General features: G+C 43.9%; 1 protein-coding gene across 3 annotated transcripts in view; it reads left to right on the forward strand.

Moving 5' to 3' along the window:
- Positions 1-26,734, forward strand: part of LOC126471137 (delta(14)-sterol reductase LBR-like) — an 887,948-nt gene that overhangs the window by 160,316 nt on the left and 700,898 nt on the right. For all 3 annotated transcript variants that reach the window (XM_050099227.1, XM_050099228.1, XM_050099230.1), the window contains exons 4-5: positions 8,693-8,764; positions 17,400-17,468. In XM_050099227.1, coding sequence (XP_049955184.1) covers positions 8,693-8,764; positions 17,400-17,468 — 141 coding nt within the window. The remainder of the gene's footprint in view (positions 1-8,692; positions 8,765-17,399; positions 17,469-26,734) is intronic.

A 26,734-nucleotide genomic window follows, 5' to 3' on the forward strand; every position in this document is an offset into this window, starting at 1 on the left:
CTGTGGTCATAAGTCCCCTAGAACTTAGAACTACTTAAACCTAACTAACCTAAGGACATCACACACATCCATGCCCGAGGCAGGATTCGAACCTGCGACCGTAGCGGTCGTGCCGTTCCAGACTGTAGCGCCTTTAACCGGACTCTTTAACATGCATACCTTAAGAACTATGAGCAGTTGATCATCTTCGCTACGGTGAAACACATCTCTTCTACTAACAAGTGCTCATAGCCCTTAAGGTACAGATTTAGAACCCATGTTTACTGTACCCTTTTTGTTCCATACTACCTCCTCTCAATATCTGGAAAGCAAAGAGCTTGTGGTACAAGAAGTCTGGCTCACAGTGTCAAGATTGGGAGGATGACGGTTCAAACGTATGTGTGGTCATCCTGACTTAGGTTTCCTGTGATTTCCATAAATCGCTTCAGTACAATCTTCTGCTCCATGTCTAATGGCCTCTTTGCTGACAGAACGGTAAACACTAATCTCCTCCCCCACAGTGTTGAGGACGAACAAGTGGTCATAGCTCTTAAGGTATGCATGTTGGAGTCCATGTTTACTAGGCTTTTTCCTTGTGTATATATATATGAGATCATGATATAATAGATCATTACACAAACATTTACAAGGTTATGTACTTCCAACTGGCAATATGTCAATTTTTTAAAAGGCTGCTTAACTAGTTGTAGCTAATGCTTTGCAGTAGTCTCTACACTTTTCCTGTACTGCACGTACCTCCAACTGGCAATATGTCAATTTTTTAAAAGGTAGCTTAACTAGTTGTAGCTAATGCATTGCAGTAGTCTCTACACATTTTACCTGTACTGCTGCAGTCTCTCTGTCTGTGAGTCTTACTTGGAATGCCCGCGCGCGCGCGCGCCTACACACACACACACACACACACACACACACACACACACACACCCCTACCTCAACATTTCATATGTAATGTAATCCATTTATATCAAATACCAAATTTTGTTCAATAACTTAGTAACTATCAGGTGCCTGAGAATTTGGTCCTAACATAAGGATGATTCATTTGGCGAGTTTTCATTCTGTAATTGATTACGAGCAACAATAACATTTTTGATACTTTATAGCTGTGTGTTGGAAAGAGACTCAGAGCCCAGATGCCTACCTTTTGCAGCAGCACACTACTAGCCATTTGAGTACAACCATTAGATTTACTCAAAGCTTCAAATTGCCACTATTTTCTTCCCCTATCACACAAAATGTTGCATTCCTTTCAAACTTAGAAGGTATAGGGAATTCCTTTCAAACTTACAAGGTATAGTGAGGTATCATTGGTAAACCAAAGCTTAGGTTTGGCTTGTGAGTGTCTTGCTTACTGTAGTTAACTAGTTATAAATGTTCATCTACATCTACATCTACATTGATACTCCGCAAGCCACCCAACGGTGTGTGGCGGAGGGCACTTTACGTGCCACTGTCATTACCTCCCTTTCCTGTTCATAAGGATTCGTACAAAAACAATAATAAACCTCACATTCCTACATCTTATCCTCCAGTCATAGCTGTTGAAAGGTATTTTTTCCAATTTTGTGTAATAAGAATCACTATTTGGTAGAAAAAGAAGACGATAAAATGCAATTGCTAACCATTATCAAGAATTTTGCTTATTAGATAGGAGCATCTGGAAAATATCAAGCAACTACAAAAAGATTGTGGTTTCAGAAACAACAGATTAATTAACTGTAAATATATTTTTAGTATTTAAATATAGTAATGGAAAGTTCTGCGAGAATGGAAATAATTTGGGAGTAAAGATGATAACTCACCAAATAGTAGAGGTGTCGAGTTATCAACAGGCACACAAACAAGATTGAAAACTTTGCTAGACTTTGGATGATTCCTTTTCGAAACAAGAGTATGTTAGAATCCTGTACACTGAGGTGATAAAAGTCATGGGATAGCAATATGCACATATACAGATAGTTGTGCTATCGCATTCACAATGTATAAGAGGGCAGTGCATTGGCGGGACAGCCATTTGTACCCAGGTGATTGATTCATGTGGAAGTGTTTCCGATGTGATAATGGCTGCAAGATAGGGATTAAGACTTTGAGTGTGGAATGGTAGTTGGAACTAGAGTTGTGGGATATTCCATTATGGAAATCATTAGGAAATTCAATAGTCTGAGGTCGACAGTGTCAAGAGTGTGCCGAGACTACCAAATTCCAGGCATTACCTCTCACTACGGACAACACTGTTGCCGACATCTGTCGCTTAATAACTGAGAGCAGTGGTGTTTGCATAGAGTTGTCAGTGCTAACAGACAAGCAACACTTCATGAAATAACTGCAAAAATCAAAATGGGATGTACGGCAAATGTACCCATTAGGACAGTGCCATGAAATTTGCCATTAATGGACTATGGCAGGATACGACCAACCCGAGTGCCTTTGTTAATAGCACGACATTGCCTGCAGCGCGTCTCCTGTGCTGGTGACAGTATCGGTTGGACACTAGATGACTGGAAAACTGTGGCCTGGCCATATGAGCCCCGATTTCAGTTGGTAACAGCTGATGATAGGGTTTGAGTGTGGTGCAGATCCCATGAATCCGTGGACCCAAGTTTTCAACAATGCCATGCAAACTGTTACTGGCTCCATTATGATGTGAGCTGTATTTGCATGGAGTGGATTGGGTTCTATGGTCCAACTGAAGCGACCATTGACAGGAAATGGTTATGTTCGGCTACTAGGGGCCCATTTGCAGCCATTCATGGACTTCCAAGTTCTCAAACAACAATGGAATATTTATGGAGGACAGCGCGCGATGTCCCCGGGCCACAAATGTTTGCGCTTGGTTTGAAGAACGTTCTGGACAATTCGAGCGAGTGGTTTGGCCACCTGGATCACCCAACATGAATTCCATCGAACATTTATATGAGATGAACAATATAGGAAATGATAGATTCACTACTTAACGTAAAGACACGTTAAGTTTCAGACAGCCAGTTAAAAGACTCTTACACATCAGCTTTCGGCCCCCTTTGTCATGTGTACTTGAGATGTGCTTGCCTGTGTGAATGAATGGCGTGTGTTTCTCTTTTTGTGATGAAGGCAGTGACTGAAAGCTTGAGTGTAAGTGTCTTTTAATTGTGCCTGTCAGCAGTTAAACTTGTCATCTTTACGGTAAGTAGCAATCTGTCTTTCTGTACAATGTTGATATTCCTACCTGAAGTTTTCATTGTTTGAACATTTACGAGACTTATTAGTAGGTCAGTTTGTGCACAAAACCGTGCACCGGCTACACTTCTGCAATTATGGGCAGCTACTTGTTGAGTCGGTGCCATATCAATTTGCTGCTATACGTCGATATTAGGAGGTACCCCGGGACTCTTGTCACCTCAGTGTAGGGTCCTGCCCCAGGTTATATGTACCCTTTTCCCCACAGTCTCAGCCTCCCTCTGCTCTGTCACCTCCTCCCAATTCACTCTTCCACATCATCGTCAGCCCTCCATATCATCATCATCCTATTCTCTCTCTCTCTCTCTCTCTCTCTCTCTCTCTCTCTCTCTCTCTCTCTCTCTGTGTGTGTGTGTGTGTGTGTGTGTGTGTGTGTGTGTGTGTGTGTGTGTGTGTGTGAAAGAGGGCCCCTGTTAGAGGTATTGGCCTACAAGAGGCTCAAGAAAGATCCAACCAAGATGGTTAGGAAAATGATTTATTTGTTGAAGAGCTCAGATCTGCCAGAGGAAGTAGAGAAACAACTGTATCCCACGATGCCAGTCGTACTATGCCAGTATGGACATCCAAAATCCACAAGGAAGGAGTGCCTTTGTGGCCAGTACTTGACACAATTAACTCGCATAGTTGTGGACTGGCCAGAAATCTAGCTATTCTAAAAAGCCCTTTGTAGGGCACTGCAGTCGACTGATTTCACGAATGTTATGGTCTTGAGACCCTAGAAGGGTGACCTGCTTCTGAGCTTTGAAGTTGTTATTCTTCCTGAATGTACCTCTTGACAACTGCTTGACACTCCTGGCTCAAAACTGTGAGCATGTATTGTGGCTGGGAGATCCCCTCTGGCTGTTGGTATTGAAAATCTCTATATGGAATGCTCAAAAACTTTAAAGCACCTGTCAAAAACCCGAGTTCTTGTCCTGCTGTGGTGACAATACATCTGCGGCATGAGAACAGTGTTGGATGAGTTTCTTTATCACCTTAACAGCTTCCATCAAAACATTGCCTACGCTATGAAAGTAGAGGAGAATGGATGTCTCCTTTTCTTGGATATACTAATAATGAAGAAGGCAGACGGCACTTAAGCTATGCAAACTAGGAAGAACACCTGCACAAACCTGTATCTGTATGCAGTGAGCTTCCACCATCCAAAAGACAGGCAGACAGTGCTAGCCATCCTGGGACATAGGGCACACCTCATCTGTAATGAAGAAAGACTCCTAAACAAGCTACAACAGCTGAAGGAAGTGTTCTGTAAAAGTGGCTACAGTGAAGTGCAGATTAGAAAGGTGTTCAGGAACACAAAAGATGCAGCAAACCGGAAAGAGTAGGAAGGATAGAAGGGACTCATCTTCCTTCCTTACTTCGGGCCAGTTTCAGCCAAATTTGCGAGGCTGTTTGGCATCAAAACCATTGTTTGACCACTGTCTAAGATGAAAGAGTTCCTTGGCTCTGCAAAAGACTGACCAAAGCTTACCTTACTGGCGATATACAGCATCTCTTGTGGATGTGGCCACTAATACATCTGGCACTCACAGTACTTTATCTCAAACTGCTTTAGGGAACACATCAGGTGCGTGACTGGAACATGCAGAGAAATCAGCAGTGACAGAGCATAGCATAAACAAAGATAACATTTTTAATTTTGAGAACAAGAAGTGGCTATGACAAGCAATCAGCTATTGGGAAAGCATTATAAAGGAATCCATAGAAATATAGATCCTTGAGAATCTTGTAAATAGGAAGAAAGGTTGCCAAGTTATTTCAGCTTGAAATTTGCATTAGCAGTAATATGACAAGGGTATGCACAGCACAGTCCTGCACACAAGATGTATCCTGAATGCCCATGCAGCGTTTGACTGCAGTCAACAACCGACCTGCTCCACTGCACCCCTACCCCTCTTCCCATCTACAGGCCATGAAGGATCCAGTTGCTGTCAGCCGACTGGAGGCTGTGTGCCACTAGTGTAAATATTGGGATATTTGCACTATCTCGAGACTTCACCAGATGATGACGACGACGACGACGACAATGCCACTCATGAAAACATTCAGTTCTCACTTGTCACTTAAGTATTCATAAAAGTAAATATATTTATATGGCGAATTTTCTTTACATTTGATAATATGATGTAAATATACATCCCACCATTGTGTTGCAAGTGTGAGAGCTACTTGAGATTTTGAACAAGTACAATTTGCTTTTATATCTGTGGGGTTGCCGAATGTCGTGAAATAATACCTAGGATAGCGTACAACAATTAACATTGATGACCTCTTTTATTTAAACACAACTCAGAATTCTGTTGGTAATACTAAGCTCAGTCAACTGAAAATATATTAACTGCCACATATATATTCACAGGGTTACTCAATAACTAAGGCATATATCACAGAGAGAAGACTACACAAAAATTCCATGCTGTATCCCCATAAACATTCTGCAATCATGGATTATTTATATCTTCTGCCCAGAGGAATTCCATTTTGGCACACTGTTTTAATTGCATGCCAGTGTTAAGAAAACTACAGTTGTACCATCTGTGAATTGATAAAATACATTCCTGGAAATGGAAAAAAGAACACATTGACACCGGTGTGTCAGACCCACCATACTTGCTCCGGACACTGTGAGAGGGCTGTACAAGCAATGATCACACGCACGGCACAGCGGACACACCAGGAACCGCGGTGTTGGCCGTCGAATGGCGCTAGCTGCGCAGCATTTGTGCACCGCCGCCGTCAGTGTCAGCCAGTTTGCCGTGGCATACGGAGCTCCATCGCAGTCTTTAACACTGGTAGCATGCCGCGACAGCGTGGACGTGAACCGTATGTGCAGTTGACGGACTTTGAGCGAGGGCGTATAGTGGGCATGCGGGAGGCCGGGTGGACGTACCGCCAAATTGCTCAACACGTGAGGTCTCCACAGTACATCGATGTTGTCGCCAGTGGTCGGCGGAAGGTGCACGTGCCCGTCGACCAGGGACCGGACCGCAGCGACGCACGGATGCACGCCAAGACCGTAGGATCCTACGCAGTGCCGTAGGGGACCGCACCGCCACTTCCCAGCAAATTAGGGACACTGTTGCTCCTGGGGTATCGGCGAGGACCATTCGCAACCGTCTCCATGAAACTGGGCTACCGTCCCGCACACCGTTAGGCCGTCTTCCGCTCACACCCCAACATCGTGCAGCCCGCCTCCAGTGGTGTCGCAACAGGCGTGAATGGAGGGACGAATGGAGACGTGTCGTCTTCAGCGATGAGAGTCGCTTCTGCCTTGGTGCCAATGATGGTCGTATGCGTGTTTGGCGCCGTGCAGGTGAGCGCCACAATCAGGACTGCATACGACCGAGGTACACAGGGCCAACACCCGGCATCATGGTGTGGGGAGCGATCTCCTACACTGGCCGTACACCACTGGTGATCGTCGAGGGGACACTGAATAGTGCACGGTACATCCAAACCGTCATCGAACCCATCGTTCTACCATTCCTAGACCGGCAAGGGAACTTGTTGTTCCAACAGGACAATGCACGTCCGCATGTATCCCATGCCACCCAACGTGCTCTAGAAGGTGTAAGTCAACTACCCTGGCCAGCAAGATCTCCGGACCTGTCCCCCATTGAGCATGTTTGGGACTGGATGAAGCGTCGTCTCACGCGGTCTGCACGTCCAGCACGAACGCTGGTCCAACTGAGGCGCCAGGTGGAAATGGCATGGCAAGCCGTTCCACAGGACTACATCCAGCATCTCTACGATCGTCTCCATGGGAGAATAGCAGCCTGCATTGCTGCGAAAGGTGGATATACACTGTACTAGTGCCGACATTGTGCATGCTCTGTTGCCTGCGTCTATGTGCCTGTGGTTCTGTCAGTGTGATCATGTGATGTATCTGACCCCAGGAATGTGTCAATAAAGTTTCCCCTTCCTGGGACAATGAATTCACGGTGTTCTTATTTCAATTTCCAGGAGTGTAGTTTTCATCCAGTAGGTGTAAGAGAACTTCAAATGTTGTGTCATTGTTTCAAGAAGAAAATGGGAGGCCTTACTTTCTGAATAATTGACAGCTATTTTTGTTACTTTTTTTGGCTACCCCACTATAACAAACTACATATGTTAGAGATTATAATAAAATTTTCGCTCCAAAATGTTGCCATTGATATATTAATAAAAATAAATAAATTTAAATACTATTAGCTACATTAACAAACATAGTTAACAGAAAATTTACCCTAGATTAGTCTTATGTTTTACAAATCCTCCAAGCCAGATGTTAGGTAACCTACCGTGTGTTGCAGAGAATATATCTGTACAAAATTTGATTATTTGTCTTGGCATTAAAGTCATTAAAAATAACTCTAACTGAAGCATTGTACTAACAAGGGAACCTCCCATCGCACCCCCCTCAGATTTAGTTATAAGTTGGCACAGTGGATAGGCCTTGAAAAACTGAACACAGATCAATCGAGAAAACAGGAATAAGTTGTGTGGAACGATGAAAAAAATAAGCAAAATATACAAACTGAGTAGTCCATGCTGAAGATAGGCGACATCATGAAGGATATAAGCTCAAGAGCGCCGTGGTCCCGTGGTTAGCGTGAGCACCTACGGAGTGAGAGGTCCTTGGTTCAAGTCTTCGCTCGAGTGAAAATTTTACTTTTTTTATTTTCGCAAAGTTATGATCTGTCCGTTCGTTCATTGATTTCTCTGTTCACTGTAATAAGTTTAGTGTGTGTGTTTTGCGACCGCACCGCAAAACAGTGTGATTAGTAGACAAAAGGACATGCCTCTCCAATGGGAACCGAAAACATTTGATCGCAAGGTCATAGGTCAAAACCTCTGATATATTCTATACGACACTGGTGACGGCATGTGCGTTGCAAGACAGGAATATGTTGTCGACCCACCTAACTTGTACACTTGGCGAATGGGTAAAAAGAATCTTCTACTTTGCCCGATTTAGCTTTTCTTGTGGATGTGATAATCACTCCAAAAAAGTGATGAAAAGATAAGAGTTTGTCAGATAACAATTGTCTGAAAATAAAAAATCAAACTTTTCACTCGAGGGAAGATTCGAACCAAGGACCTCTCGTTCCGCAGCTCCTGACGCTAACCATGGGACCATGGAGCTCCTGAGCTCATACGGTCCATGATGTTGCCTATCTTGCCGTGGATTACTCATTTTGTATATTTTGCTTATTTTTTTCATAGTTCCACGCAACTTCTTCCTGTTTTCTCGATTGATCTATGTTCAGTTTTTCAAGGCCTATCCACTGTGCCAACTTATAACTAAATCTGAGGGGGGTGCGATGGGGAGGTTCCCTTGTAAGTAATTGCCATAAATGCTGAACTAAAAAATCACAATGGTTGGTGAATAAAAATTGTCCTCAGCTTCAAGTAAGCAAACAGAAAATTGATTTTACAAATCACAGAAGGGTAATTTCGGTTTTGTTTTTTCTTTTGTTTCATTATGTTCATGAAGAGAAAGAGTCCATAATTGAGTCAGATCTGATGGAGGGTCTGAAGGACAAGGAGTCACATGAAAATTTGACAGGTAAGATGCAACCTGAATTGTATTTTAAGTTCATTCTCATCTATTTTCTGCTGTGGTTTCTTTGTCTAGTCTCTTCTCTATTCTTTTAATTTCTATTTGTATTATTATTATTATTATTATTATTATTATTATTATTATTATTAAGTTGGGAATTCATACAACACATGGCATTAACTTTCGCTATTCATTCCTCGTGTATGCGGAATACCACACCACCCATAGTAGTTCACAGGATATATGTTATGTGTAAGATGTTAGGCATAGAGGACACAGAAATATATGACATTTGGTTTGTGGTTCTCGACAACACAATTTACTTCATCTGCGTAACAGTGTCATTTCCTCACGTTATTCCTGGATCACACCATTCTCATCATTGCATTTTGAGTGCCTATCATACCAGCTAACTTTCGTTATGTCTGGTGGTAACTGCTTGACTCTTGTCAACGATCTGTCAAAATGAAATGTTATCCTCTTCCACTGTTCTTTCTTTGTCTCATGAGATGCGATGATGAGTTTTTTAAGTTAATGCAGCTTGCTTCTTTGGGTCATAAGCTATTGTAGAAGAGGGATCTAGTCATGCTGTGGGTGGGCTGTTCATTTCAGATAAATCTTTCTTTGAAGGTAAGATGTTCAACGTTGGTGGGCTACGTAATGTTTCTCTTCAAATATCGTCTCTCTGATGGGATATTTGTTAGGTGTCCCCAGTTAGTAGAATACTGTCAAACACCAGTACAGTGTTCACTTAAGAAAAGGAGTTTCCCCACACTTCTTCTGAAGAAGTGGAATTATTAGATAAAATTTTCTGACTACTATCGATGGGTCATCATAATCGGATATGTAGTGACAGAAGGCATAGAAAGAGAGGGGAATGTTTAAAAATACGTTATTGTTGTGACACAGAGCTAGCTTCCTGGCTGCTGTTTGCATTCCTTGCACACAATGGCAGGGTATTTACATCCTTGATGAAGGGAAGCTACGATGCCAGATGCCTACAGCCATCTTCTCTATTGAAATTGCTCCCTTTCTAAGAAATCTCAACCACTTTCCTTCTATAAATATTACTTTTCTTGGCTAGTACTACTATGCTTTTGAAATATACATCTTGGCTGCAGTTTTCCTGATATTGCACTGCCACAGATTTCATACTTTCTTGAAACACATCTGACATTCACACTTGTTGTTCTGATGTCTCCTCCCAATTTTGGCTATAAATACTTTACCACAGTCACACATCAATTCACAGATCCCCCCCCCCCCCCCCCCCCCCCCCCCCCCCCGCCGCCCAATGTGGGCATTGTCAGGTGCATCCGTTTTGTGAAAGTTTTATATTTTGTTGTGACTGAACAAATACAGGAAAACTGCTTTTTATATGTGAAAATGATGCTGATCTTTGACTGTTCAGCTAAACAGGAAAACCTGAATATCTTGAAGACTATTCCAGTGAAGGGATCGATGTGTTGCTCATGTGAGAAGTTGTCTGCATTACATCCATCTGATTTTGTGTTGATACCCCTGTACTCGGCTAACCAGAAACACTGTTCATCATGCCGCCACACTTTGCTAATTCCGACTATCTTGATCTTCAACATATACATTTATATTTTCAAGTTCTCAAACCTACCTACCCAATTAAAGTGAATTAACATGCTTCAGTCAGTACAAGGCCAGTTTTGCTTTTTACCCAAGAGGATGCAATGTTAATGAAACTGTGTTGCGTCTTGCCACCTCGTCTTGTATAGAGGGTGCCTAACAAATGCAGCCTTCTTGGAATGCTATACAAGAGTTCAAGCAAATAACATTAGTAGTTTTATTTCTATAAAGCAAATTGACAATACTTCACTTGTATTTACAAAGGTGTCACAAATATTGGGTGACATACAACATAAGTCCGAGTTCTTGCTATATACAATGTTCCTGCAAGTTGACACGTCACTGATAACTGATCTGTGAGTGCCGGTCTACAACTGTGTCTATATCGTCCACTGATGTCCATATGCAGAGCTGATCTGAGCAGCCGAGGCTGGCAGGAGCGCTTATATTCACTTCGGCTCGAGGGCGCTCCTGTCATGGTGCAGTCCTATTCTGTGCACCAGTGGCCGATGTCGTTTCAAAGCCTCCTCTGTTCTTCCGTTTTTTTTTTTTTCTTCATTTCGGCACTTATGGCTATGCCGGAACGTCCCCCCCCCCCCCCCCCCACCCCATCCCTCCCCCAAAGCGATAAACCATCGTGTAGGGAGTGTGACCATGGCAAGGGATGCAGGCTTGTGGGCGCTGTGTCAGGCAGGAAGCCGTGGCTGCAGGGGACATCAAGCTTCTGGCTGTACCCCACCATCTGGCCTGTGCTCTGGCTGGCGGAAACATCCCCTGGAAAACAACCAGTAGGGTATGCGTCCATCTCCTGCTGCCATAAACCAGATGAATAAGGCGGCGACTGCTGATGTGTTGGCAGTTCCAGCTCCGTCTCCATGACAAGAGGAGGTGAAGGCTCCATCTCCATCTCCATGGGGTCGTCCTGTGGTGTCGTGTTGACACCCTCTGACAGCCGCTGTGGCCGCGCTGTCCTCTGGACCCATGAATCTGGGGGAAGAGAGACTGAAAGATCATTGTGTACACGACAGAGGCAAAGTTGAATCTGATGGAGGTGCTGCAAGACATCGGGACCTGAAAGACGATACACTATGTGATCAAAAGTACCCGGACACCCCCAAAAACATACGTTTTTCATATTAGGTGCATTGTGCTGCCACCTACTGCCAGGCACTCCATATCAGCGACCTCAGTAGTAATTAGGCATCGTGAGAGAGCAGAATGGGGTGTTCCGTGGAACTCAAGGACTTAGAACGTGGTCAGGCGGTTGGTGGGTGTCACGTGTGTCATACAACTGTACGTGAGATTTCCACACTCCTAAACATCTCTAGGTCCATTGTTTCCGATGTGATAGTGAAGTGGATACGTGAAGGGGCACGTACTGCACAATAGCATACAGGACGATCTCATGTGTTGACTGATAGGAGACTGTCGACAGTTGCAGAGGGTCTTAATGTGTAATAGGCAGACATTTATCCAGACTATCGCACAGGAATTCCAAACTGCATCAGGATTCACTGCAAGTACTATGACAGTTAGGCAGGAGGTGAGAAAACTTGGGTTTCATGGTCGAGTGGTTACTCATATGCCACACATCACACCAGTAAATACCAAGCGACACAATGCTTGGTGTAAGAAGTGTAAATGTTGGATGATTGAACAGTGGAAAAACATTGTGTGGAGTGACGATTCATGGTACACAATGTGGTAACAATGTGGTGATCCGATGGCATGGTGTGGGTATGGTGAATGCCCGGTGAACATCATCTGCAACCATGTGTTGAGCCAACTGTAAAATTTGGAGGCGGTGGTGTTATGGTGTGGTCGTTTTTCTCATGGGAGGGGCTTGCAACCCTTATTTTTGCATGGCACTATGGCAGTGCAGGCCTAAGTTGATGTTTTAACGCATCTTCTTGCTTCCTGCTGTGCAGTTCGGTGATGGTGATTGCATCTTTCAACATGATTGAGCACCTGTTCATAATGCACGGCCTGTGGCGGAGTGGTTACACGACAGTAACATCCGTGTAATGGACTGGCCTGCACAGAGTCCTGACCCTGAATCCTATAGACCACCTTTGGGATGTTTTGGAATGCCAAGTTTGTGCCAGGCCTCACCAACCTACAACGATACCTTTCCTCAGTGCAGCACTCTGTGAAAAATGGGCTGCCATTCCCCAAGAAACCTTCCAGGCCCTGACTGAACGTATGCCTGTGAGAGTGGAAGCTGTCACGAAGGCTAAGGGTGGGCCAACACCAAATTGAATTCCAGCATTACCGGTGGAGGGTGCCATGAACTTGTTATTCTTTTTAGCCAGGTGTCCAGATACTTTTGATCACATAGTGTACATGCAAGTGTAAAGTCAACATACTATCTTGCCTCGCGTCCACCGTCTGCTGCTGCTGCTGCTGCTAAGAACCCTGTAAAAGACAATATCGTGTGGCGCAAAGTGATCGTTGCAGCCTTCCTTCAGTGACAGATGCTGAGGAAGGTGGAGCAGCATTTGATGGCGGCGACCGCTAAGCAATTCCGCTGGCAATGGTGTGTGCGAACAATATGAGGTGAGAAACAGTTGCAATATTTGATCCCTGATGTGTACAGAGCGAAATTTGGCCATCTGCTGCTTGAATGTTCAGACACAAACGTTCCGCTTCACTGTTTGTGGATGGAACGGTGCACTAGTTAATGCTGTATGCCATTGCATTTACAGAATGATTCAAACACCAGTGACGTGAACTGAGGTCCGTTGTCTGATGCTGTTACTTCAGCTAAACCTTCTAGGCAAAAAAAGCAATGACAACACCTGAATTGTGCTACGTCACGTTGTCGAGTTCATTGGCCACAGCAAAAGGAAACTTGCTATATGAGTCAACCACAATCAACCAACAGGTGTTCCAAAAATGTCCCACAAAGTCTGTGTGCACACATTGCCATGGCGATTGCAACTTAGGCTAAGCAGATAATTTTTGTGCGCATGTGTGACACTGTGACATCACCTGTTCTATTTGGGCGTCCATACCCTGCCAAGTACAGTGTCAATGTGCTGTCTCATACAAACAATCTACCAGTGTCCTTGGTGAAGTAACTGCAACACTTCTTATTGCAAAGCTTTAGGGATCAACACACGTGACTGTCCATTATCATTTTGAACAAGAATCACACCTTTCTGTATAGTGAGGCTATGCCGACGTGCAAAATATTGGCACACTACAGAGTTCTTTATGCAGTGCAAGGAACAAGGTCAAGATGTGCGAATATAATTGAGCAAAATGTTCAAATCTGAATCAGCTTCTGTAGCCTGTGCAATTTTCTTATAGTTCAGCAGAAGAGACTGAAGCAATTCAGAATCCTGGGCATCAATGTGACAACAAGATGCAGCAGAAGCGTCAAAGTCTGTATCAGGGCCAATCGGAAGACATGAAAGCGTGTCTGCGTTACTATGTTGAGCTGTCAGACGATACACACTCTCGTACTGGTATTGAAACAACAAAACCCATCTTTGCAATTTTTGGGCAGTTTGTACAGGAATGGGTTTCGTCGGATGAAACAATGACTGCAAAGGCTTGTGATCCATTGCTAAGTAGATTTTCTGCCATACAAATAGTGGTGAAATTTGTGACACTGTACACAATAGCCAATGCCTCTTTTTCAATTTGTGAAAAGTTACACTGAGCTTTGAACAACACTTTTGATGCAAAAGTAAGAGGCCTGTCTTTATCACCAATTCTGTGCAAATGCACTGCACCAATTCTGTAAGAGGAAGCGTCGACTTGCAATACAACTAGTTTTTCAGGATCAAAGTGAACTATGTAGTGATCACTGAGCAATGCATCTTTAAGTTTTTGAAAAGCTACTAGGCACTCATCTGTCCAAACAAAAGGGACATTCTTGTTACGCAAGCGATGCAATGGAGCTGCAATTTGTGCAGCATTTGGTATGAACCAAATATAATATTTCATTTTCCCTAAAACTGATGGCAATTCTGTGAAATTGTGAGGAACTGGCAAATCTCGCATGGCTGACAAATGCGACTGAAGAGGATGTACATCTTGGCTGTTTATGAGATGACCAAGATACTGCAGTTCAGGTTTAAAAAAAAAAAATAGCACTTGTCCAGTCTACACTTTAGTCCTGATTCAGATAACACACAAAACAAAGCACTTAAATTTGCAATATGTTCTTCAGGTGTACGACCTGCTATGGCAGTGTCGTCCAAATAGTTTGAAATGTTCGGCAATTGAGCAGTCAGCTGTTCCAAATACCGTTGGAAAATGGCGGGTGTGTAACACTGAGCTTGTTGTGAGGGGCAGTCTTGGTGTTTGTGCTGTGAATAACACCTAGGGCAAGACTTTATTCTGTTTGCCTGTGTAGTGAACTGCTTATGCGGCGTGGAAGGTTGTTTACTCGGCGTGGCTAGCGCTCGCTGCCAGTATGGAATGGGGCTATAGCAACTATGGACTCAACCTGGCAAATGTATGAGCCGACAAGACTCCAGAATAGTACTGATCTAGAGTTTGCACTACCTGCTGAAATGATGGTTAGGACTGTTTCAAAATTTGTTCTCTGAGTTTGACATCGTGTACATTGTACACGATCGCATCACGCAACATAACATCTGAATATAAAGCACTGCAAGCACATCTGAATTTACATTTCCTTGTCATACCCTGCAAATCTGTTACCCACTCGCAATAAGTTTGTTCTGACAGTTTTTTGCAATTAAGGAATTGGTACCTAGGTGCTACCATATTCACTTGTTGGTCATAATAGTTAGTTGGGGACTATACTACTTGGCCATAAGACAGTTCACTTGGAGTGGTGTTAGGATATAACTTCTGGATAAATCTGAACACTGATCTTCCTACCGTTAGTAGATAGGGAAGTTTCACAGTACTTGCAACATTGTGGACAAGTAAATGTGCCTTGAACTGTGATAACCACTCAAGCCATTCTCTTCTTGGTCATGAAACTGTCGAAAAGGTGGTGTAGCAACTGCAGTAGGTGGTGCTTCTGTCGGGTGTGCAGCCTTGGCCAGTAGTTGCTGCACCGTGTTGAGTAGTGCAGGAATGGCATCTAACGCTTGCGGCTGTGGCGCTTCAGCAGGGGGTGGGACAGGATTAGTGGGCATATTGGAGGACACAAATGTAAAAAATTAAAAGGCAAGCAATCTAAATAATTTCAAAATCAAAGAAATTTTCTACAGCACCCACCTGAAAACACGGATCAGCAAAAACGACAAGAAGCTGTTAGAGCAATATGTGCTCCCCCAAAGTAAAGACGAGAGAATGAAGGTGCCAGCACAAAAAACATACATATTTCTGTGGCTGTTGGCACGTAGCTCGCTTGAAGACTTGTTGCAAGTTGTTGGGTCTTGCCCACTCATCTCGTATAGAGGGTGCCTAAGGAATGCTGTGTTCTCGGAATGCTATACAATAATCCAGGCAAATAACATTAGAAGTTTTATTTCTATGAAGCAAATTGACAATACTTAACTTGTATTTACAATGGTGTCGCAAACGATGGGTGACCTACAACATAAGTTCAAGTTATTGCTATACAAAAGTTTCCTGCAAGTTGACACACAACACTGATAACTGATCTGGGAGTGCCGGTCTACAACTGTGTCTATACTGTCCACTAATGCCCATATAGAGAGCCGATCTGAGCGGCCGAGGCTGGCAGGAGGGGCGCTTACGTCCACTTCGGCTTAAGGGTGCTCCTGTTGTGGTGCAGTCCTAATCTGCACACCATTGGCTGACGTCGTTTTAGCGCCTTCTCTGGTCTTCCATTCTTTGTCGTCGTTCCAGTGCTTATGGTTACGCCAGAACAAACTATATAGTAGAGCTGCTTGTCCCCAGGAAATAAAACAGCTGCTGTACTCCTTTGTATTCAGCTGTGCTGTGCTACAGACACAGCAGGGCCTGTTGGCTACTGTTAAGTCCGTTAGTCATACAGACTGTTATTCCTGCAACCACCAAGAAAGTTGCTGACCATCATAAAGAATCTCTCCATAGAATGCCCGCCGAAATGGTTGAACCTGCTGCATGTGTAACTATGTAAGTGGCTCACACAAGCCATGCCACAGTGTTACAAGCAATGGTTTGTTGGGTTTATTTCCTTAACACTGAAATGGTTGATGAAATTTGGTGATGGTCACAAGCTTGTGTGTGTGAGTCAATACTGAAATTATGAAAACAGTGTATGTTTTTACAATAAGTGCAATTTGAACTTCCCATCTCTTTGACTCGGACCCCCAACCCCATTTCCCTTGCTCAAGACATCTCACCTGATTACCCAGCCCCCCCTCCCCCCCAAATTGCTCCTTCCATTCTCTCAGTCCTCCCCCCACCCCCACCCTGCAAGAAAATGGCTGATCCATTCTACCCTACACCAGGTTCCCTGGAATTGGCTGACACTTACCTGGCTTATCCCCCCCCCCCCCCCCCGACACACACACACACACACACACACACACACACACACACACACACACACACACCTCTAAGTTTTTCCCCACTCACTCCTATCTCCACAATCTCCCCCCCCCCCCCCCCCCCCCCCCCAATCTCTCTCTCTCTCTCTCTCTCTCTCTCTCTCTCTCTCTCTCTCTCTCTCTCTCTGTGTGTGTGTGTGTGTGTGTGTGTGTGTGTGTGTGTGTGTGTGTGTGTGTGTGTGTGTGTGTGTGTGTGTGTGTGTGAGAGAGAGAGAGAGAGAGAGAGAGAGAGAGAGAGAGAGAGAGAGAGTGCGCGCGCGCACGCACGCTAGGCATGTGTCCTTCCAGCCCTACTTATTCCTATCCCTTACCATTGCTGGTATGTTTTCCTCCCTTGTGCTGTCCATATTGGGACTCTTTTCCAGCCCCTTCCTTCACTATATCATTAGAGCCTTCTCCATTCCTTTCCCATGTGTAGTATGGTTTTGTTCCAACCTTCTACTGTTGGTTTATTATGTTCTTTTCAATATGTAAGTGTATGTTTGTATTGTCTTTAGATAGATTGCTTTCAATAGTTTTTTTGCAGAGTTTCTAAGTGTGTTACAAATCCACAGGTGCTGCAGATGTCCAGCCATCTTTGCGTGAAAAAAGTGTGTCAAAAGAGATTGAAAATCTGACACAAAGTAAGTTGTGTACCTGATATTATTTAATGGTCTGAACTATCACTTTGCAAGTGGACTGGGTAGTTGCTACTTGCGTCTATTGTTTGTCAACCCAGTCATGATTTCTGCAATTTCGTTATTAAAATTGTAGTAGTCAAGCCATCGCATTTCTCTTAGCAGACTGAATAAAATCTCGTTTTTCATCATATACTCTTTCAATCTCTCGGATACATTTTTAGTTGGTAGGCATATATATTTTTTCTGTCATTGGTCTTGGTTTTGTGTCAATCTTCGCAGTGGCAACCAATTTACTATGTGCTTCATGGTAGTTTATCTGGATTCATGTTTTCTTGTTCATTGTGAGGCCTACTCCTGCATTATATGTATCTGGTTTTGTTTTGAGATCCCAGTACTCACATAACCAGAAACCTGTCCTTCCTGCTGCTGCACTTCGCCAATTTCTACTATATAAACCTTCGTCCTCAAGGGCCCAGCATTCATTTGCTGGATACAGGCTTGGCCACCCTGGGGAATGGTAAGTACCGCCAGTCCTGTTTTCACCATAAGCTCTGGGCATGCTTCAGTGACCACCATGTGGTGTGACGGTGGAACATTGTGTGTGACAGGGAATGGGGATCTTAGCTTGACCGTCCAGATTGTGAGGATGGCCAAAACCTCTATAAAAAACCTCCAATCTCAAGACGTGCTGCATGCTGATGAGATGCATGGCTGTTGATGTGAAACAGTCATTAGTGGGCAACCTCTGGGGAACCTGGAGTTACATAAGGCCTACCTAGACACACAGGGCTCTATCCAGATAGACTTTTCTTTCCCTAGCTGCTTGATAGAACCTTCAAAATTCTGTCCTCCTCCCAGTGGAAAGGGTGGGCCGCTGGTAGGTACTAACATCCAATACAATGAGCGGGCTCGTGTAGCCAGTCCTCCTGGCTCAGGAGTTCCTTCCAAAAATTTTGTCTGTAGTAACAGAATGGATGCTGGTAATCAGAATGTCTTTAATACTGGAAAGGAAAGAGGATAGCTTCAAGAAAGTTTTGCCTTTCTATATTCATAAAGGCTTCGAAGGCATTACTAGCACTTTAAAATTAGTCAAGCAATTGTGTTATTGGTGACTGCTGGTAGAAACTTCTAGTTCCCAACAAGTTAAGATCCTGGAGAAAGCTCAATGCCTTCGGGAACATGCTCTTTAAACTGAGATACACACCACCTTGAATTACAGCAAACGTGTCAGGACATGCAGTGATCTGGTGGACGTTCCCAAGGAGGAATTGAACGATGAGTGGGCTCCAGAAGGTATAATTGACATGCGTGCAAAACTTTGTGAAGAGGGTAGAGGGGGATCTTCTGAAATCCATCTCCTTTATCGTGACATTCAATAGCACGAAACTTCTTGAGCACATTAAGGCAGGTTTTGTTTACCTAAGCATGAGGCCTTATGTCCCAAACCCAATGCGCCCTTTTAAATACCAGTGGTGTGGTGATACTACTCTTGAGTGTCATGAAGATATCAATTGTGACAAATTTGGTAAGGTTGCCCATGAAGGAGTCACTTGTTCACCTCCTTTGAAGTCTGTGAATTGCACTGGGATTCAGCCTGGCTGGAGTTGTGACTGCAGCATGTATCTTGAAGAACAAAAGATACAAAAGCTTAAGACTATGAAGTGCATCTACTATGGTGCGGCCAAAGAGATGTACAAGGCCATGTTGCCCCAAACAGTCACTACCTTGTTTGCTTGAGTTCTTAAACAGCCAGTGCAGAAAGCCAATACTGTTACATGAATTGATGTTACTACTGGCAGTACTAGTACCTGCATTTGTCAATTCACTAGTGCTGCTGCAGTTATATTGAAGCCTGTCCCTCCCCCAAGAACATCAGAAAAGGCTATGGCTGCCGACATTGCATGGGTCCTTGCTCCTCCAAAGATTGTCTGGCCCATCGTCCAGCACTGCCACTACCATTACCACAGTTGTTGCTCCGAATCCTCCTCAGACAAAGAAGTCAAAGTTGAAGGTGAAGAAGCACCCACTGACGGAGATGGGAAATACATAATCCAATGATGTGACATCATCCTCTCTGATGTCTCTCTCGACTCTTCTTCAGAGGTGATGGACCTTCATGGCAGTCTAGGGCAATCATCTTGCCTCAAGGCTGAGCATCCAACTGTTGCGGGCTCCCCTCCTTGACAAAAATTCTTGGATGATTGTGCTACACCCATGATAGATGCACCCATCCTACAGCAGAACACTATTGGGTTCAGGACAGATCTGGAGGAACTGAAACTCCTGGTACAGGAATGCCCTGTGTGCTTGTGTATGCAGGAAATGCATTTTAAAACTTCTGATGGCCCTGTACTACAGGTGTATACCCTCTTACCACAAGGACAACCTGACTGGGGGAAGGCAGAAGGGAGGGGTCACTGTGTTTGTCAATAATGCACGTCAGACCTCTAATCTCCCACTGGCTACTGACCTACAAGTAGTTGCAGCTGAAATCCACGTGTATCAGAGGATGACTGTTTGCTCACTTTAGGCCCACAAGATACAGTAGACTCTGAGGCTCTCATAGATTGTATGGAATAACTCTCCCGACCATTTCTTCTACTGGAAGATTTCAATGCCCATCATTTCTTGTGGGGCTCAACCTCTATTTGCCTTCAGGGTTATGTTTTGAAGAGCCTCATGATGTCTCATGAGCTGTGTGTCCTCAACTCAGGTACTCCCACTCATTTCTGTGCTGCTACTGGGTCTTTTTCGGCTATTGATTTCTCTCTAAATTCTCCAGCCCTAGTGGACTCTGTTCAGTGGGAAGTCATTGACAACCTTCATTTCAGTGAACACTTCCCACTCTGCATTCATCTAGTGGCTGGAACATTACCTGCACAGAAGCCACCAAAATGGATCGTCAGCAGGACTATCTGGCTATTGTTCCAAAAGCTAGCCACGTTTGAACACTGCAACAGTGTCCAGAAACAGGTGGACCACATCACAGTGTGATGTATCATGATACTGACTTATCCATCCCATAGTCCTCAGGTCATCTTAGGAGGCAACCTGTTCCTTGATGGACTAGTGAGCACTGCTCAGCAATCTGGAACAGGCTTGCGGCTCTTCGACAGTTTAAGTACACCCCAACAGCAGACAACCTCACAGCCTTTCACGTTGTGAGAGCCAAGGCTCGATGCATCATTAAGGAGAGCAACAACAGACAACTTCACAGCCTTTTGGGTTGCGAGAGCCGAGGCTCCATGTGTCATTAAGGAGACCAAGAAAAGGCCATGGCAGGCATTCCTGGAGTCCATCAACCATCCCCCTTCTTCACTGATAGCAGCAGTGCTGAAATAGGTGCGTCTCCAATCAACGCCCGGAGACATCGCTCAGATGATGGCAGAGCATTTTGCAGTGATTACTGTCTGTGCCAGCCAAGATCCAGTGTTTTGCCCCAACCATGCGACTGCAGAGAAGTGCAAGTTGAACTTCAGCTACCACAATTCTGAGTCTTACAACTGCCCTTTCTCCATGTGGGAGCTGGAATCAGCACTGTCTGAGATTCTGCACCTGGTCACAACCAAATCCGTTACTGTGTGCTTTAACATTTGCCAGCAGCTTCACAGGAAATCCTCCTGGAATGTTTTGATTTTATATGGCAGACAAGCAACTTTCCCAACTTTCGGAGAGAGGCAATTCTGATACCTCTCCTCAAACCAGGAGAGCACTGCATGTGTCCCAGTAGTTACCGGATCTTCATCTTAATGAGCTATGTAGGAATGGAGCAAATGGTGAACCATCGTGTGGAGTCCGGTGATTTCGGTCCATTGTCAACAATCTGACCCTACTAGAGGTGGCTGTTTTCCTACATAAACAGCACTGTCGTGACATATTCTTTGATATCAGTAAGATGTATGACACTACTTGGAGACACAATATTCTCGTGTGACTCCATCAGTGGGGCTCTCATGGCCACCTCCCCATTTTCATATGGTCCTTCCTGTGTAAGCGCTCTTCTAGGTCTCGAGTTGGTGGCGTGCTGTTGGATCATTTTGAGCACCAGAGTAGTGTTCCTCAGGGTAGCGTCTTGGACGTTGTCCTCTTTTCCACAACCATAAACAGTATCGCTTCTGTGATAAGAAGTCCTGTATACTGATACTTGTTTGCATATGATTTTACCTTTACCTTTGTCTGTATCACCTCCACTTTTGCAACAGTGACCAGTCAGTCGCAACTTACTGTGCAGAAGTTAGAGGAGTGGGCTGGAAAGGTGGGTTTTCAGATAAGTGTGCGTGCATGTGTGTGTGTGTGTGTGTGTGTGTGTGTGTGTGCGCGCACGCATTTTAATCATCCTCGTTGTATTTTTAATTCACCTGACTTGCAGATGAGGGACACCATTCTAAATTTTAAACTCTCATTGAGGTTTCTGGACCTTATTTTTTACTCCAAATTGTTGTGGTTACCGCACCTGAGAGAGCTGAAAGCCAGAATCCAGAATATTATAAAGTGCTTTAGCCACAGGTCTTGGGGAGCAGAGGGCACTTCTGCTCCAGTGTTATAGGGCTTTTGTGCATTCATGGCTAGACTATGGATGTGTGCAGTTTATTGGTCAGTAAGGCCTTCTTATCTGAAGATTATTGACGCTATCCATCATGAGGGGATTTGACTGGCCACAGGTGCCTACAGGCCTCTATGCTGAGGCTGGGGAACTGCCACTCTTCGTCGATGGAAGTTTCTCATGGTGCATCACTCTTGTATGTTTCTTGCAGTTATGACTTTACCTGCATACCATACTGTTGTTTATCCACCTCTGGAATGCCTTTTCTCCAGTGTCCACGAGCAACAATGCCATTTGGGATCTGTGTGCAGTGTGTGCTGGAGTCACTTGGTGTGGAACACACACACCACCATTCTGGGATTTTAACTGCCTGCCACCACGGTTACACCAGAGGTCCAGAGTAATTTTAAATTTGGTTGTTTTCTCTGATCGCGTCCTCAAGGGCCGACTGCCTTGAGACTTTACCATTTTCGACGCAAATTATATGCGATCTTCCAGGCACTGGAGCAGAAGGCATGTGCTTCAGGTGCTAAATTCCTTGTCTGTTCTGATTCTCTGAGTGCTCTTCACTCTCTACAATGCTTTTACCCAGCAGATAAAGCAGTCCTGAATATCCAGGATGCTCTCTTCAGCCAGGGAAGGTTTCTTTCTGTTGGGTACCATGGCACATGGGTATTGCGGGGAAAGAAAGGGCAGAGGTAGCAGCCAAGAAGGCATGTTGTGGTCCTCCTCCTCCTATTTAAGTGTGCCATCCCCCTGCATACTATCGTCTTGCTGTTGCAATACAGAGTCATGTGTTGATGGGAGGAGGAGTCGCTGAAAGTGACAGATAATAAGCTGCATACAGTAAAGCCCACTATGTGGCCATGGCATACCTCCTTTCAGCTACAAAGACAGGATGCAGTCCTCCTTAGTCATCTTCACATAAGCCACAGTCCTCCTATACATGACGTTTTGATCCGGCGTGACGACCGTCTAATGTGTGGTGCTTGTGGCGTACAGACCACTGTCGGCCACATTTTAATACACTCTTTTATTTTTGGACCAAAGGGCAGCAGCAGATTTGCTGCAGATCTGCCCTCTACTTTAAGTGACATTCAAACAAATGTAGTGAGGCTTTTAAGGGTTTGTAATTTCTCCAACTTGTTTCCAGTAATTTTAGGGAGATGTTCTTAATGAGGGTGAATGGCTCACCTATGTTTTTTTGTAAATTGTTAGCCAGTCACATATCCCTGTGCCATTGTTTTAGATCTGCTGTCTTATTTTTCCTTTTGTTTTCTTCCCAGGTGTAGTATCTGCTGCTATTTCTCCTTTGTTTTACGGCATGTGATATGAAGTGCTTGTGTGGATCAACACGAGTGCTGGAGTGAGTGAGTGAGTGTGCCAAAGTTTGTAGCACTTTTATCCATATTCAATTCTGTTAATATTTGTGAGGTCACTGACAACTTCCCCATTTACATGCTTCAATCCACAGTGACAGATTTGTTATTTTTATGATTATGACATCATTCTGTTTCATGCCTGGAGATTTGAAAGGAGTGACTATTTTACCTCAGGAATATTTTACCCAAGGCATTGCCATGATGTTTAGACCATACAGTAGAACTGCATGCCCCAGGGCCTAAAATCAGCTGCCGTTCTCCTATACAGTTAGTTGGTTAGTTACTTGTTCCATAAATCAATAGAACAGCTATTCACACCATGGGTGGTTGCTGAGTTATGGGAATATTTTAGGCCATTGCGGAGAGAGTAGATGTGAGAGAGGAAATGCTGACATAATCCACGATTGGTGTTGCCAGCACAACCATTACTGCTAGGTTGTGGCAGCAAAGGAAAAACAGTAAAGTCGACGTGAAGTATTCCAGACTGAGCCAATATGTGACAAAGATGCCCAGCTGCCACCTTTTCTTGCATAACTTATAACTTGGTCTCATTTTTTGAATGTATTTCTGATGTACTGTAATCAGCAACAAGATTGATTGTCCACCTTTGAAATTCAAACACTGAGTCTCAAAGAGTGTGCTTGGTCAGAATTAAGGAAATGGCCATTTACAGCTAGTGAGCTTTTATTGGCTGGCGACTTGCTATGTTATCCAACAGCCAGCGCAGCCACCACACTAACACGTAATAAGTTTACAGACCAAAGCCTATGAAACATTTGAAATTCATAAAATATTGTATTATAAAGTATAAACAGGCACAGAAGGTATAAATCAAAGTCGGTGTGAGAATTTCATTCCTCTCCTCCTAAATAGCAATTTTACCAACACTCATAACATCAACTGAAATAACCAAATTGCAAATCCGTAAACAAATGAGAAAGAAATTTCAAATTTTTATGTTGTATAATAGACATATTAGGAAAAGCAGTGGGTTTTGCCACTAGTAATACTGTAGGGTATGTAATTTAAAAGACTGTAACTTTTGCTAATGATGTAAGGGGTTATTGAGCTATTCCCCAACACACTACGGCCTCAAATTATACCTTAAAACACATAGTTTTGAGAGTTCTTTTATTTTATGTCTGCCTCATAAATAACAAAAATTTATAGCCTACATAGTGAAATAAACTGAAAACACTGGAATACGGTGAAAATTGCCAGATGGTAAGATCTCAGATGTTTGTAACATCTTGCATGTTTGTTTTCCACTTGCAGCCAGACATAACACTAATGCAGTGGCTTCTAGCATATACGGTGATAAACAACAAACTTTCTTGGTGCCATGTTCCAGTGTACAGCTAATGTGACCGGTGTGTAGAGAACTGAGTGACCACGGCTTCCACTTATGTTCAGTTTGTATAGTTATACCTTGTACGCCCTTTACTACTGTATATTAATTTTACTTACAGTAGATCTGCTCAGAGCCTGTCGACAGAATCTGGAATGTATCATGCCTCTAACAACTGCAACCGACATAGGCTTCTCCATTTGCTATGTGTGGAATCACAATTAAAAAAGACGTGTTCAGTAAACATATGTGCAATGGATTTTTCGTATATTATTTGAATGCATGATGTCTGTTCCTTTGAAAGAACAGACACCACACAGATCCCACAACTGTGAAACACTAAATGCAAATAGAAGGGAAAACACTGCTATCAGCTGCGGTGGGATACTAAGCAGAATCAGGAGCGATGAGCAAAAATGTGTACCAGACTGGGATTTTAACTTGGGATCTCCTGCTTACAAGGCATGCATGGTAACCACTGCACCATTCGGGACACAGCATTATCGCAACTGCACGGACTATCTCAGTATGCCTCGTGGCCGATCCACACTCCCATTGAGTGCCACCTATCCACAGTCCCTGTCCATTATACTCCTGTTCGCTACTTAGCACGGACTAACTCAGTATGTCTCATGGCTGATCCACACTCCTATTGAGTGCCACCTATCCACAGTTCGTGTCCATTATACTCCTGTTCGCTACTTAGAGGTTCCCACAGGAGGTCAGATGTATTTGTGCATTCGCACTGAAGAAAGTGGATCCATTGCCCAGTCAGTCTTATCAATTATTCGAATGCATGATGTTTGTTCCTTTGAAAGAACAGACACCACACAGATCCCACAGCTGTGAAACACCATAAGTAAATTGAAGGGGGGCACTGCCAGCAGCTGCATGGGACATTAAGCGGAATCTGTGGCGATGAGCAAAAATGTGTACTGGACCGGGATTCGAACTCGAGATCTCGTGCTTACTAGGCAGGTGTGGTAAACACAGCGCCATCCAAGACACAGTGTTATTGCAACTGCATGGACTATTTCAGTAAGATTCCACAAATACGTCCGATCTCCTGTGGGAATCTCTAAGTAGCGATCAGGAGTGTAATGGACATGGCTGCGGATAGGTAGTGCTCGGTGGGAGTGTGGATCGGCCGTGAGGTGTACTGTGATAGTTCGTGCAGTTGCAATAACGCTGTGTCCTGTATGGCGCACAGGTTACCGCACCTGCCTAGTAATCAGGAGATCCCGGGTTTGAATCCCAATTCGGCACACATTTTGATTCATTGCCACTGATTCTGCTTAATGTCCAGCTGCAGCTGATAGCAGTGTTCCCCCTTCAATTTTTCGTATCCATTGCAGTCCTGAATGGTGTTTAATGTGTCGTGATGGCAGACAGATTCTTATAAATGTAACAGATTTCTGGGACAGAGAAACACTAAAATCACTGCAGACTTAACGTTATTTCATATTAATTGTTATAAATAAGTACCTGTTGTGAAGGAAAACCTGTGTGTATACACATGCTTTCACGAAACCTGCTGTTTTTACACTAGAGCAAGTGACAGGTTTGACATGTAAACAATGCACATTGGTAATACTATAGAATTTGCAAATTACTAGCAATTTATGCGAAACGTCTTTACCAAGAAAATTTCCTAGGTCACTACTACTGAGGGCACTATGAAGACAGTTCACCCAATTTTTAAAATGTTTCATACTCTAAGAAAGCTATGTACAGGATTGCCACAAGTTCTAGAAATCGGAATTTCAAATATGTCAGGGAAATTGGGGAAATATCGGGTGGGGGGGGGGGGGGGCAGAAAAATCTCGTTTTTGTCTCAGTAAATATAATGGTTTGTTTACTGAGATATCGTGCATCGTCACTGGTTGGGCGCAACTTAGCAACTTAGTACGCGCATAACTTCCCTACTCCCTCATTCTTACTACTTCTCCCCTTTCTGCCATTCCCCTCAGCTTGCAGTCACTGCTGCCACCACTTC

Source organism: Schistocerca serialis, chromosome 3, assembly GCF_023864345.2.
Source record: "Schistocerca serialis cubense isolate TAMUIC-IGC-003099 chromosome 3, iqSchSeri2.2, whole genome shotgun sequence".
Lineage (NCBI taxonomy): Eukaryota > Metazoa > Arthropoda > Insecta > Orthoptera > Acrididae > Schistocerca > Schistocerca serialis.